Raw genomic sequence first — 14,337 nt, 5'->3', positions numbered from 1 at the left:
GGGAGTGTGGTGATGTAGTGTCCACAACTGTGGAATCTGAGCTGACACATTTCCCTAAAGCATGATGATGTACTTACTACCTGCACATGCTAACAGAAAGGAACGAGGTGGTAGATAAATGTGTCATTCTAGCAAAATATTGATATACTAAAAATAACATTTCTTAAAAGTTTTGTTCATTTTTTTTCTATTATCTATACAACAGGCCATAATTAATTCGGGCCCAATAGGCCTGGTATATTCCCACTTCCAAGGAGCTTTCCCTTCATTTGGGTTATTTTGCCTAAAGACCTTTAGGCCTACTTATAAAAACAACTCTGCATCTCTGCCCAGCCTGGCAAGAGTGTCCCGAAGGTGTTTAGCATCCTCAGTGGCTCTGTAGGGTCTGACAGGATAGTCTCCGCTGCTGGCCTGCTCTCCAGACACCATCACATGAGCCTGAAGCAACAGACTGGCCAAACACATGTTTCTAAAAATGAATTCAAAGGCTCTGAGCCTAATAAGGCATTTTTCATTTAATTTGTCTTTAATTCTATAAGTCACAGACTGTATGCGCAATTTATAGACTATAATGACTGAATACAACATACTGTTGTTTAAATGCTGAGAGCTTTATGTCCCTACCAGCCAGTGTCACACTCCCAAATGCTTCACTATGTATTTCTTTGCAGGATATAGACTTGAAATAAGTGAAATAATATAGCCTAAATAATTCATTTTCGTTCTTTCTTAGTCTCCCTGTCTGGTTCCTGACCTATTTAAAGTGTTTATATGCTGTTTAATATGACATGCAGTCTATTTGAAATGATGAGCTTCTTACATGCACCTTTTCATGTTTATTAAAATACTTTTCATTAAAATCATATGGTTTGGTTTCAATACTTCAAAACCAATTGGTAGGTCCAGGTAGTAACCAAGATAGATGGGTGTTGGTTAAATTGTGATCTCAATGGATGGAGCGAATTGGGAGCTGCAGTTTTTATCCTGTGAGCACGGAACAGTTTTCATCCTGTGAGCACGGAACAGTTTTCATCCTGTGAGCACAGAACCGTTTTTATCCTGTGAGTACAGAACCGTTTTTATCCTGTGAGTACAGAACCGTTTTTATCCTGTGAGCACAGAACCGTTTTTATCCTGTGAGCACAGAACCGTTTTTATCCTGTGAGCACAGAACCGTTTTTATCCTGTGAGTACAGAACAGTTTTTATCCTGTGAGCACAGAACCGTTTTTATCCTGTGAGTACAGAACAGTTTTTATCCTGTGAGCACAGAACAGTTTTTATCCTGTGAGCACAGAACAGTTTTCAGAGGAACGGTTGGAAAGGAAGTAGAGCGCCGCTCACATACTCTGCATTACACCCAGTCTCAGCCACGACACTGACCAGCATACATTAATTACACCCACAGTCTCAGCCACGACACCGACCAGCATACATTAATTACACCCAGTTTCAGCCACGACACTGACCAGCATACATGAATTACACCCAGTTTCAGCCACGACACCGACCAGCATACATTAATTACACCCACAGTCTCAGCCACGACACCGACCAGCATACATTAATTACACCCACAGTCTCAGCCACGACACCGACCAGCATACATGAATTACACCCAGTTTCAGCCACGACACCGACCAGCATACATTAATTACACCCAGTTTCAGCCACGACACCGACCAGCATACATGAATTACACCCAGTTTCAGCCACGACACCGACCAGCATACATTAATTACACCCAGTCTCAGCCACGACACCGACCAGCATACATTAATTACACCCACAGTCTCAGCCACGACACCGACCAGCATACATGAATTACACCCAGTTTCAGCCACGACACCGACCAGCATACATTAATTACACCCAGTTTCAGCCACGACACCGACCAGCATACATGAATTACACCCAGTCTCAGCCACGACACCGACCAGCATACATTAATTAGACCCAGTCTCAGCCACGACACCGACCAGCATACATTAATTACACCCAGTTTCAGCCACGACACCGACCAGCATACATTAATTACACCCACAGTCTCAGCCACGAAACCGACCAGCATACATTAATTACACCCACAGTCTCAGCCACGACACCGACCAGCATACATTAATTAGACACAGTCTCAGCCACGACACCGACCAGCATACATTAATTACACCCACATTCTCAGCCACAACACCAGCCAGCATACATTAGACACACAGTGACTAGGGCCATGGTTTCGGGGATGACCCCGGCACACACACACAGAGCCAGGAAGAGGGGAAAGGGGCAACCAGAGGGCTAGTCCCATAGTCCCACCTCAAAGCTGGCCAGGAGAGGTCTGGAATCCCTGCCCAAAATACCCCCACTCCAACTTCCCCCACCCCCAACCATGACTTCTATAAGACCCCTTCATCCAAGACACATCTTGGCCCATAATCAAACCCAAATCTTCAACCAACCACCGGCACTCACTTCTATAAGACCCTTTCATCTATCACACTTAGACCCAACTAAACCCAAATCACAATCTGAGAGCCCCACCCCCAAGCCCCAGACTGAACCCCCCCCACCACACACAGCTCTGATAGAGAAGTCTCTCAGCACTGCCGCCTCTGAGGAAGAGGCCTTTTAATAACATGTGACTTGGTTAAGAAAACACAGGTCAGCTCTACAGGGCCTGCCCGCCCGCCCGCCCGCCCGCCCGCCCGCCTGCCTGCCCGCCCGCCCGCCTGCCCGCCCGCCCGCGAGGACGTGTTTAACTATTCTTGTGGGGACCACAATTTGACCAACGGGACATTTTGTTAGTCTCCTATTTCGACGGGGTTTAGGGTTAAGGTTAGAACTACGTTAAGGGTTGGGGTTAGGAGCTAGGGTTAGTTTTAGTTTTAGGGTTAGATTTTTGGGTTACGGTTAGGGAAAATAGGATTTTGAATGAGACTGAATGATGTGTCCCCACAAGGTTAGCTGTACAAGACTGAGTGTGTGTGTGCATGTATGTGTGTGCGTGCGTATGTGTGTGTGTGTGTCCAGACTAGTCCAACAAGCAGCAGAGGTCGGTCTAGTCAAACACTCTATTTTCATCATCAGTCAGTCCAGACTGGAGGCACATAATAGTACTGAGGTTAGAATGATGATATGGTGATGTGTGGTGGGGCCGCTCCTGTGTGTGTCTGTGCCCCTGTCGCCATCTGGTTGTGTGTCTCTGTGCCCCTGTCTCCGTCTGTGTGTGTGTGTGTGTGTGTGTGTGTGTGTGTGTGTAAGGTAAGTGTGTTTGTGCTGAGAGGAGCGGAACATTCCAGCGACTGCAGACAATTAAGAGGGTGAAATCCAAAAGCCTGGCTGAGTTTAGTCAGTTCAGTCATGCTGCATCCAAACCAAATGGCCCTGTCTGATCCCCCTGTCAGCTGAACGGCACATTTACCAGCCAATATATAGTTCAGGCACTAGCACTACCCTAGTTAACCCTGTACCAACAATCCCCTAACCCAGCTTGTGTGTGTGTGTGTGTGTAACAGGAAGCTGACAGGAAACACAGCTAGCCCAGGTAATCGCCATGATGTCGCCATGCAGTTTTTACTGAACAAGCTGGTTGTAATTGAGTCCAATTTTAAAATTCACTGATTACAACCAGACCAGAAGGTCCTATTAAAGTCCTTATAATTACCTTTATGGAGAAAGAGAGGGGAATGGAGAGAGAGAGAGAGGGGGGACAAAGAAAGAGAGAGAGAAAGGGACAAAGAGAAAGAGGGGGACAAATAAAGAAAGAGACAAACATTTTTCGCCATCATTCCTCGTCCAAGTTCTATTCCCCAAAAGCTAGCTTAACTGGAGCAGAGAGAGAGAGAAAGAAAGAAAGAGAGAAAGAAAGAAAGAAAGAAAGAAAGAAAGAAAGAAAGAAAGAAAGAAAGAAAGAGAGAAAGAAAGAAAGAAAGAAAGAAAGAGAGAAAGAAAGAGAGAAAGAAAGAAAGAAAGAAAGAAAGAAAGAAAGAAAGAAAGAAAGAGAGAAAGAAAGAAAGAAAGAAAGAAAGAGAGAAAGAGAGAAAGAAAGAAGAGTCCACACCATGATGTTCCAAAGCAAACAGTCCTTCCAAACTGTGACACAACACAGCCAACCTGAGAGGAGCCAGGGTCATGCTTGGATTACACCCATGAAGTACAGTACATTAAATGAAAAGCAGTCGTTGTAAAAATAAATAAAGGACAAATCCCTCTTTATCTCAATCTCAGGCCCAATAAATACACTGCTAGGATATTTGGCTCTGGTTTCCAGGATTGGTTACAGAATCAACACAGTAGTGTGTTTTGGTAGAATACGTTCATTATCCTACTGACTCAGGGCTGTGTTCATTAAGGCAAATGTAGCAAAACGTTTTGCAACGTGGGAAAAGAAAACATTTCTTATTGGACATGCTCGGATAGTACCTCCCCTTATCACTCTGTTTTGTACCATTTTCTTCTATTTGGTACCTACTGAACATGACCCAGAGGTGAGCCCTTAAGTGCCACGTTGAGGAGTTAGACCTGACGTGACGCCACGTTGAGGAGTTAGACCTGACGTGACGCCACGTTGAGGAGTTAGACCTGACGTGACGCCACGTTGAGGAGTTAGACCTGACGTGACGCCACGTTGAGGAGTTAGACCTGACGTGACGCCACGTTGAGGAGTTAGACCTGACGTGACGCCACGTTGAGGAGTTGAGACCTGACGTGACGCCACGTTGAGGAGTTAGACCTGACGTGACGCCACGTTGAGGAGTTAGACCTGACGTGACGCCCACGTTGAGGAGTTAGACCTGACGTGACGCCACGTTGAGGAGTTAGACCTGACGTGACGCCACGTTGAGGAGTTAGACCTGACGTGACGCCCACGTTGAGGAGTTAGACCTGACGTGACGCCACGTTGAGGAGTTAGACCTGACGTGACGCCACGTTGAGGAGTTAGACCTGACGTGACGCCACGTTGAGGAGTTAGACCTGACGTGACGCCACGTTGAGGAGTTAGACCTGACGTGATGCCATGTTGAGGAGTTAGACCCAGAAAACGATACACCATGAGAACAGAAGAGAGAGAGAACTGGTAGCGATCAAGCTACAACTCATTTAAACAGTCATGAAGGCCATAGGGCAGGGCTATTCAACTCTTACCCTACGAGGTCAGAGCCTGCTGGTGTTCTGTTCTACCTGATAATTAATTACACTCACCAGGTGTCCCAGGTCTAAATCAGTCCCTGGTTAGAGGGGAATGAATGAAAACATGCAGAGGAACTGGCTTTGAGTTCCAGAGTTGAGTTTGAGGGTCATATAGGGGATGTTTGTGCATGTGTGTGTCTCATCATGCGCAACAGTACAGTCCCACACTAGGTTTCTCCTCTCGCTAGTGGTATTTATCACAGCCAACAGCCTGCATCGAGATTTAGAATAACAGAGAAACAATGAAAATACATGGTAGAATAATGAGACATTCTCCCCACAGCCCTGTAATTAACCATCTATAAACAGATCATAACAATCAATGAATAACAATGAATGTAATGAGGCACTCATTGTGTTGCGCTTGGAGCCAAAACAGACTGAAGTCACCACATACACCATGGTTGTATTCATTAGTGCACACTGTAGTGAAACCTTCTGCAACGGAAAACTAAAACAAGTGTGTCATTGGACAAGTTCAGATAGTACCTCCCCGTTTTCTTCCGTTTGGTGCCAAATTAACACAACCCAGGAGCATTACTGTACCTCTGTTTTCTGATTACAAAATGAGAGCTCAGACTATTTATCTATATAAACCCCGGGCTGACCTGTGGGATGATTGTGATTTAATAGGAAGTAGTGATTACATTTTACCCCCAATTAAACTCCCAATTCCCAGTTTATTCTGGATCTGAAAGAGAAGTTTGGACAGGGAGCACAGAGAGGCTTGGAATAGGAGGATGGAGGGTGAGATGTATGGAGAAAGGGAAGGGGGTAGAGAGAGGAAAAGAGGGGGAGCTAGAGAACAAGAAAGAGAGGGAGAGGGAACGAGAGACAGACAGACAGACAGACAGACAGACAGACAGACAGACAGACAGACAGACAGACAGACAGACAGACAGACAGACAGACAGACAGACAGACAGACAGACAGACAGACAGACAGACAGACAGACAGACAGACAGACAGACAGACAGAGACAGAGACAGAGACCGACAGACAGACAGAGACAGAGACCGACAGACAGTCTGTCCAGTCGACTGATTGGCTATATGGGTATCTGTTTTCTATCAGGTGTGGGCTAGTAACATCTGGAGGGGAAGTGACCTTGGGAATGACAGCCGACTGACTGAGACAACAACTGGACCCCTGCCACAAACGAGAGCACTCCACCATCACCATCAGTCAAATCACTGGGAAGCTATTGGGCTAGCTGCTAGGCTGTACATGGACATGTTGAAGCAATAAGAGTGGGGCTGTTCCAAGATGGCAGCTCAGTTGAGCTAAAGTCAAGGGTCAAGGGACGCTACAATTATGTCCATTCCAAATGTCTGACTTAAGTACATTAGGTTCAATCAAAAGTAACATCAACAGCTAAACATGTTTTTCCTTTGGACAAAAAGAAAGAGATGGTGTTTCTGCTGTCTGTCAGAGAGAGAGAGAGAGAGAGAGAGAGAGAGAGAGAGAGAGAGAGAGAGAGAGAGAGAGAGAGAGGGAGAAAAGAGAGAGAGAGAGAGAGAGAGAGAGAGAGAAAGAGAGAGAGAGAGAGAGAGAGAGAGAGAGAGAGAGAGAGAGAGAGAGAGAGAGAGAGAGAGAGAGAGAGAGAGAGAGAGAGAGAGAGAGAGAGAGAGAGAGAGAGAGAGAGAGAGAGAGAGAGAGAGAGAGAGAGAGAGAGAGAGAGAGAGAGAGAGAGAGAGAGAGAGAGAGAGAGAGAGAGAGAGAGAGAGAGAGAGAGAGAGAGAGAGAGAGAGAGAGAGAGAGAGAGAGAGAGAGAGAGAGAGAGAGAGAGAGAGAGAGAGAGAGAGAAAAGAGAGGGAGAGAGAGAGAGAGAGGGAGAGCAGTGGCAGCTAAAACCAGATGGGAAGGAGTAGAGGTCCTCACAGCAATGGCAGATTCTCCACACAGATTGTTCCTCTCCTAGTCTCCTAGGCCCATCACACCCACATAGCCAGTTAACAGAGGCTGAGCAAACAGACATTCCTCGCCCTAAAGAAGAGACTAGGACACAAACACATAAACCTCATAACAAGCTCCCAGATCATGATTGTGTGTGATACCTCTGGAAACAGTGTTTTAGTGGGAAACAACACATTCCTAACTCTTTTTCAAACAGGTTGTTGCCAACTCAATATAGACAAATGTGCTTATACCAAAATAACTTGTGAAATAGTATTAGTGATAATGTAGAAGCCCAGGGAAAATACTAAAAGAGCTGGCGTCCACTACTTGTGGTCACTGTAGACTACGACTTAAAACACTATAGTGGTGTTCAGAGCCCTCAAAACATCTTGGGGGGAAAAAAGGACATTTGACTTACCAAAACACATTTTGCATACCACTTTATGAAACCTGAGTGTTCACTATTGATTTGGAGAGCTGATTGATTTCTACAGTAAATACCTGAGGAGAGCATCAGACACCACAAGGAGATTCCAGAGACATCCAGAGGCTTACAGGCAGCCTGATATCTTCTACAGTCAAACTGACAGGAAATGGAGATGGGTTGTTAAGTGGGAATGGCAGGAGGAGGGAGGGAGGTGGATGGAAGAATGGATGGAGGGAGGAACGGAGAGAGGAAAGGAGGGAGGGAAAGAGACGGAAAGAGAGGGGCCGGATAGATGGATGTACAGGCCTCTTGCTGTGTAAACTCCCAAACGACTCTCACACAAACACAGATTCCCAAAGCAGGAAGATTTCGATCAGTGGCATTCTGAGGAGAATGTCTCTCTGGGCTGTGTGCTAGTCCTGGACCAGTAAAAGAACTGTAACAATGTCACACTTAGCTATAACTGTCCCTGTAAAAGTTCTTCACAGATCCCACATCTCAAACTTACCCCATGCCTATACAAACACACACCCCTCATCCACCTCCACAGTAGTTACTGTGTGACAGGTTGGGCCTGGGGCACCAGCCAAACTCCTGTCCTGAAGAACTGAAGCAAGGACCAGAACCACTGATCAGAACCAAGGACCAGAACCACTGATGATCAGAACCAAGGACCAGAACCAAGGACCAGAACCACTGATCAGAACCACTGATGATCAGAACCAAGGACCAGAACCAAGGACCAGAACCACTGATGATCAGAACCAAGGACCAGAACCACTGATCAGAACCAATACCCCTGCTACCATAGAAGTGGCACAACAGAGCAACTAAGCAGCAAACACATCATCCCACGTCTCTCTCTCTCTCTGACCGCCAGCCAGCCAGCCAGCCAGCCCTCACTCCCTCACTCACCTCCCTCACTCACCTCCCTCACTCACCTCCCTCACTCACCTCCCTCACTCGCTCACTGTAATGCAGAAGCAAACGGTTGACCTGGCCAGGGCTGGTCGTTGGCTCCTGTGAACCTGTTTACAGTAACAAAGAGACGCATGGTACACTCCCACAGAGGGACTCCAGCACCATGTCTCCCTCGTTCCCTCTGGAGCCCGGCCACGCTCCCTCTCCTCCGCTCCTCAGCAGCAGCGTTTGGAAAAATAAACGCAGGGAGCGGAGGATTGGGAGAGGTCAGAGGAGAGATTGAGAGAGGCTGGTGGCCAATGTGAGTGTGTGTGTTTATCGCACCATGGGGAACAGTCCATTCCTATTCAGGCTTCCTCCAGCGAGTAACGTAGCATAGTAGTGTGTGTGTGTGCCTGCTTTCTTGCAGACATGTGAGCATGCGTGCGTGAGCACACACTGCTACTATGACCTATAACCCCTAACCCCGTCCCCTGCCCAGACAGACAGACTTGTCTTTGAGAGGACGGAGGAAGGAAGAGGGGCTCCTCTGTTTGGGACAGGACCCAGGAAATGCTTGGAATGTAGAGAGGTACTGTCATAAGTCTGGGGGGATCTGAAACCTCAGCATTCTGAGGCTGTGTCCTAAATGGAACGCTATTCCCTATAGAGTGTGCTACTTTGGACCAGAGCCCTATGGGCCGCGCTCAACAGCAGTGTACTACATAGGGAATATAAGGTGCCATTTGGGACACAGACTAGAGGCCTAGACACAAGACACACACACATAAAACATAGGCTTATGTGCAGTTTGTACTCATACCACAACAGGCTGCAGAGTAAATGTACACTGAACATGAAGACACACTACATATCATAGATATCCAGCTCTCATCTGTGGCAAACTGGGTGGGGGGCCGGCTCCTGGACACTCCAACACACACACACACACACACACACACACACACACACACACACACACACACACACACACACACACACGAGAGTAGGCCTATGGCAAGGCCCACACACACTCCTAACACATACAGACAGACTAACAGCATGGTCAACATGTACTCACCCATTGGAGGTGCCCAGGTTGGCAGAGCCCAGAGAGGATCCCAACTTCCTGCTGTCCCACAGTCTCACCTCCCGACCCCGCATCTGTCCACATGATCATGTGGAGTTTAATAAATACACTTTATAACACACACACACACACACGACCCCGCATCTGTCCACATAATCATGTGGAGTTTAATAAATACACTTTATAACACACACACACGACCCCGCATCTGTCCACATAATCATGTGGAGTTTAATAAATACACTTTATAACACACACACGACCCCGCATCTGTTCACATAATCATGTGGAGTTTAATGTACACTTTAACCACACACACACACACACACACACACACACACACACACACACACACACACACACACACAGCCATGCATCTGAACATACAATCACGTCACACACAAACAAAATCACACACACACTTAAAAATGTGTGTTTAGTAATGTCGTCACCTGATCGAAGCCAGTGGTCAGTATGTGGTCAGAGTCCTTGACCCAAAGGATTCGAGAGTCCTTGTTACTCTGAAGTCCCTGGGCACTCTGTAGAGACACACAGGAGGACAGAGTTTGATTGAATACCTGGGTTAGGTTAAGGTCACAGACAGAGAGGCTATGAGGGAGAGACACATTGAGCAACTTGTTATGGCTAAGAGTCATGATGTTTTACAGTAGTAGAGGTGAAGACATCACAGTTACAGTAGTAGAGGTGAAGACGTCACAGTTACAGTAGTAGAGGTGAAGACGTCACAGTTACAGTAGTAGAGGTGAAGACATCACAGTTACAGTAGTAGAGGTGAAGACGTCACAGTTACAGTAGTAGAGGTGAAGACGTCACAGTTACAGTAGTAGAGGTGAAGACGTCACAGTTACAGTAGTAGAGGTGAAGACGTCACAGTTACAGTAGTAGAGGTGAAGACATCACAGTTACAGTAGTAGAGGTGAAGACGTCACAGTTACAGTAGTAGAGGTGAAGACGTCACAGTTACAGTAGTAGAGGTGAAGACGTCACAGTTACAGTAGTAGAGGTGAAGACATCACAGTTACAGTAGTAGAGGTGAAGACGTCACAGTTACAGTAGTAGAGGTGAAGACGTCACAGTTACAGTAGTAGAGGTGAAGACGTCACAGTTACAGTAGTAGAGGTGAAGACGTCACAGTTACAGTAGTAGAGGTGAAGACGTCACAGTTACAGTAGTAGAGGTGAAGACGTCACAGTTACAGTAGTAGAGGTGAAGACGTCACAGTTACAGTAGTAGAGGTGAAGACGTCACAGTTACAGTAGTAGAGGTGAAGACATCACAGTTACAGTAGTAGAGGTGAAGACATAAGTTACAGTAGTAGAGGTGAAGACGTTACAGTAGTAGAGGTGAAGACATACAGTTACAGTAGTAGAGGTGAAGACATAAGTTACAGTAGTAGAGGTGAAGACGTTACAGTAGTAGAGGTGAAGACATCACAGTTACAGTAGTAGAGGTGAAGACATCACAGTTACAGTAGTAGAGGTGAAGACGTCACAGTTACAGTAGTAGAGGTGAAGACATCACAGTTACAGTAGTAGAGGTGAAGACGTCACAGTTACAGTAGTAGAGGTGAAGACGTTACAGTTACAGTAGTAGAGGTGAAGACGTCACAGTTACAGTAGTAGAGGTGAAGACATCACAGTTACAGTAGTAGAGGTGAAGACGTCACAGTTACAGTAGTAGAGGTGAAGACGTCACAGTTACAGTAGTAGAGGTGAAGACGTTACAGTAGTAGAGGTGAAGACGTCACAGTTACAGTAGTAGAGGTGAAGACATCACAGTTACAGTAGTAGAGGTGAAGACATCACAGTTACAGTAGTAGAGGTGAAGACGTACAGTTACAGTAGTAGAGGTGAAGACATCACAGTTACAGTAGTAGAGGTGAAGACGTTACAGTTACAGTAGTAGAGGTGAAGACGTCACAGTTACAGTAGTAGAGGTGAAGACATCACAGTTACAGTAGTAGAGGTGAAGACATCACAGTTACAGTAGTAGAGGTGAAGACATCACAGTTACAGTAGTAGAGGTGAAGACGTTACAGTAGTAGAGGTGAAGACGTCACAGTTACAGTAGTAGAGGTGAAGACGTCACAGTTACAGTAGTAGAGGTGAAGACATCACAGTTACAGTAGTAGAGGTGAAGACGTTACAGTAGTAGAGGTGAAGACGTCACAGTTACAGTAGTAGAGGTGAAGACATCACAGTTACAGTAGTAGAGGTGAAGACGTCACAGTTACAGTAGTAGAGGTGAAGACGTCACAGTTACAGTAGTAGAGGTGAAGACATCACAGTTACAGTAGTAGAGGTGAAGACATCACAGTTACAGTAGTAGAGGTGAAGACGTCACAGTTACAGTAGTAGAGGTGAAGACATCACAGTTACAGTAGTAGAGGTGAAGACGTCACAGTTACAGTAGTAGAGGTGAAGACGTCACAGTTACAGTAGTAGAGGTGAAGACGTCACAGTTACAGTAGTAGAGGTGAAGACATCACAGTTACAGTAGTAGAGGTGAAGACATCACAGTTACAGTAGTAGAGGTGAAGACGTTACAGTTACAGTAGTAGAGGTGAAGACGTCACAGTTACAGTAGTAGAGGTGAAGACGTCACAGTTACAGTAGTAGAGGTGAAGACGTCACAGTTACAGTAGTAGATAAAGACCATACTACTACTATGCGTCTTGCTCATGAACGTGTTGTTGACAGGGAAGGATGGTGTGTGAGATCAACAATAAGATCATGACAAACAATGAGAGATGAGTGGACCGTGACAACAGAGTGATTGACAGATTGACTCATCCAAGGTGGAGAGGAAACAAGAGACTGTTCTCTAGTGCTGCTTGTGAGAGATCCACAGAGGACAAACCAGGACTTGTCCAAATGAAATAATGAATGAAAGGCTTGTTATTGTTGTTGAAGCCGACTAGGTGACTTCTGCCCCTAACACCAGGTTCTATTACTGCTATGACAGAGACTCTATGTTACTGAAACACTGCTACCATAGAAATTGGTGTCAAAACAACATTGTTAGAAGGTTAAAACAACATTGCTGCAACATAAGATAACGTTAGACAGGGGTGCAGCTGCCCTGTAACTGATACAGGGTCAGGGTAGAGGAAGAGTGTAACAACTGAGCTTAGCTTTGCGTAACAGCACGGTAGCTTAGGTGTCACAACAATGTTGTGAGAATGTTAGACATGGTTGCTGCTCTCTTGACACTGATACAGGGAAGATGAAGAGTGACTAACAACTGAAGTTAGTTAAATGTTACAGTAGGTGTCACAACATATTTTTGTCTAAAGATCTTCAGTGGAAACCGATGTCAAAACAGCGTTGTTGGAATGTTCCTCAGGGCTGCTGCTCCCCTGACACTGATACAGTGGGGGAAAAAAGTATTTGATCCCCTGCTGATTTTGTACGTTTGCCCACTGACAAAGAAATGATCAGTCTATAATTTTAATGGTAGCTTTATTTGAACAGTGAGAGACAGAATAACAACAACAAAAATCCAGAAAAACTCATGTCAAAAATGTTATACATTTATTTGCATTTTAATGAGGGAAATAAGTATTTGACCCCCTCTCAATCAGAAAGATTTCTGGCTCCCAGGTGTCTTTTATACAGGTAACGAGCTGAGATTAGGAGCACACTCTTAAAGGGAATGATCCTAATCTCAGCTTGTTACCTGTATAAAAGACACCTGTCCACAAAAGCAATCAATCAATCAGATTTCAAACTCTCCACCATGGCCAAGACCAAAGAGCTCTCCAAGGATGTCAGGGACAAGATTGTAGACCTACACAAGGCTGGAATGGGCTACAAGACCATCGCCAAGCAGCTTGGTGAGAAGGTGACAACATTTGGTGTGATTATTCGCAAATGGAAGAAACACAAAAGAACTGTCAATATCCCTCGGCCTGGGGCTCCATGCAAGATCTCACCTCGTGGAGTTGCAATGATCATGAGAACGGTGAGGAATCAGCCCAGAACTACACGGGAGGATCTTGTCAATGATCTCAAGGCAGCTGGGACCATAGTCACCAAGAAAACAATTGGTAACACACTACGCCATGAAGGACTGAAATCCTGCAGCGCCCGCAATGTCCACCTGCTCAAAAATACATATACATGCCGTCTGAAGTTTGCCAATGAACATCTGAATGATTCAGAGGACAACTGGTGAAAGTGTTGTGGTCAGATGAGACCAAAATGGAGCTCTTTGGCATCAACTCGCCGTGTTTGTAGGAGGAGGAATGCTGCCTATGACCCCAAGAACACCATCCCCACCGTCAAACATGTAGGTGGAAACATTATGCTTCGGGGGTGTATTTCTGCTAAGGGGACAGAACAACTTCACCGCATCAAAGGGACGATGGACGGGGCCATGTACCGTCAAATCTTGGGTGAGAACCTCCTTCCCTCAGCCAGGGCATTGAAAATGGGTCGTGGATGGGTATTCCAGCATGACAATGACCTAAAACACACAGCCAAGGCAACAAAGGAGTGGCTCAAGAAGAAGCACATTAAGGTCCTGGAGTTGCCTAGCCAGTCTCCAGACCTTAATCTCATAGAAAATCTGTGGAGGGAGCTGAAGGTTCGAGTTGCCAAACATCAGCCTCGAAACCTTAATGACTTGGAGAAGATCTGCAAAGAGGAGTGGGACAAAATCCCTCCTGAGATGTGTGCAAACCTGGTGGCCAACTACAAGAAACGTCTGACCTCTGTGATTGCCAACAAGGGTTTTGCCACCAAGTACTAAGTCATGTTTTGCAGAGGGGTCAAATACTTATTTCCCTCATTAAAATGCAAACCATTTTATA

General features: G+C 45.9%; 1 protein-coding gene across 1 annotated transcript in view; it reads right to left on the bottom strand.

Annotated features, from left to right (window-relative positions):
• The window catches only part of coro7 (coronin 7), a 258,173-nt gene that overhangs the window by 167,111 nt on the left and 76,725 nt on the right, over positions 1-14,337 (bottom strand). Inside the window, exons 8-9 of the mRNA XM_045719873.1 lie at positions 9,956-10,042; positions 9,495-9,577 (exon numbers count right to left, since the gene is read on the bottom strand). Of these exons, the coding sequence (XP_045575829.1) occupies positions 9,495-9,577; positions 9,956-10,042 (170 nt within the window). The remainder of the gene's footprint in view (positions 1-9,494; positions 9,578-9,955; positions 10,043-14,337) is intronic.

This window comes from Salmo salar, chromosome ssa06, assembly GCF_905237065.1.
Source record: "Salmo salar chromosome ssa06, Ssal_v3.1, whole genome shotgun sequence".
Classification (NCBI taxonomy): Eukaryota; Metazoa; Chordata; class Actinopteri; order Salmoniformes; family Salmonidae; genus Salmo; species Salmo salar.
The sequence above is the reverse complement of the archived record's forward strand: the minus strand, read 5'-3'. Positions and strand labels throughout refer to the sequence as shown.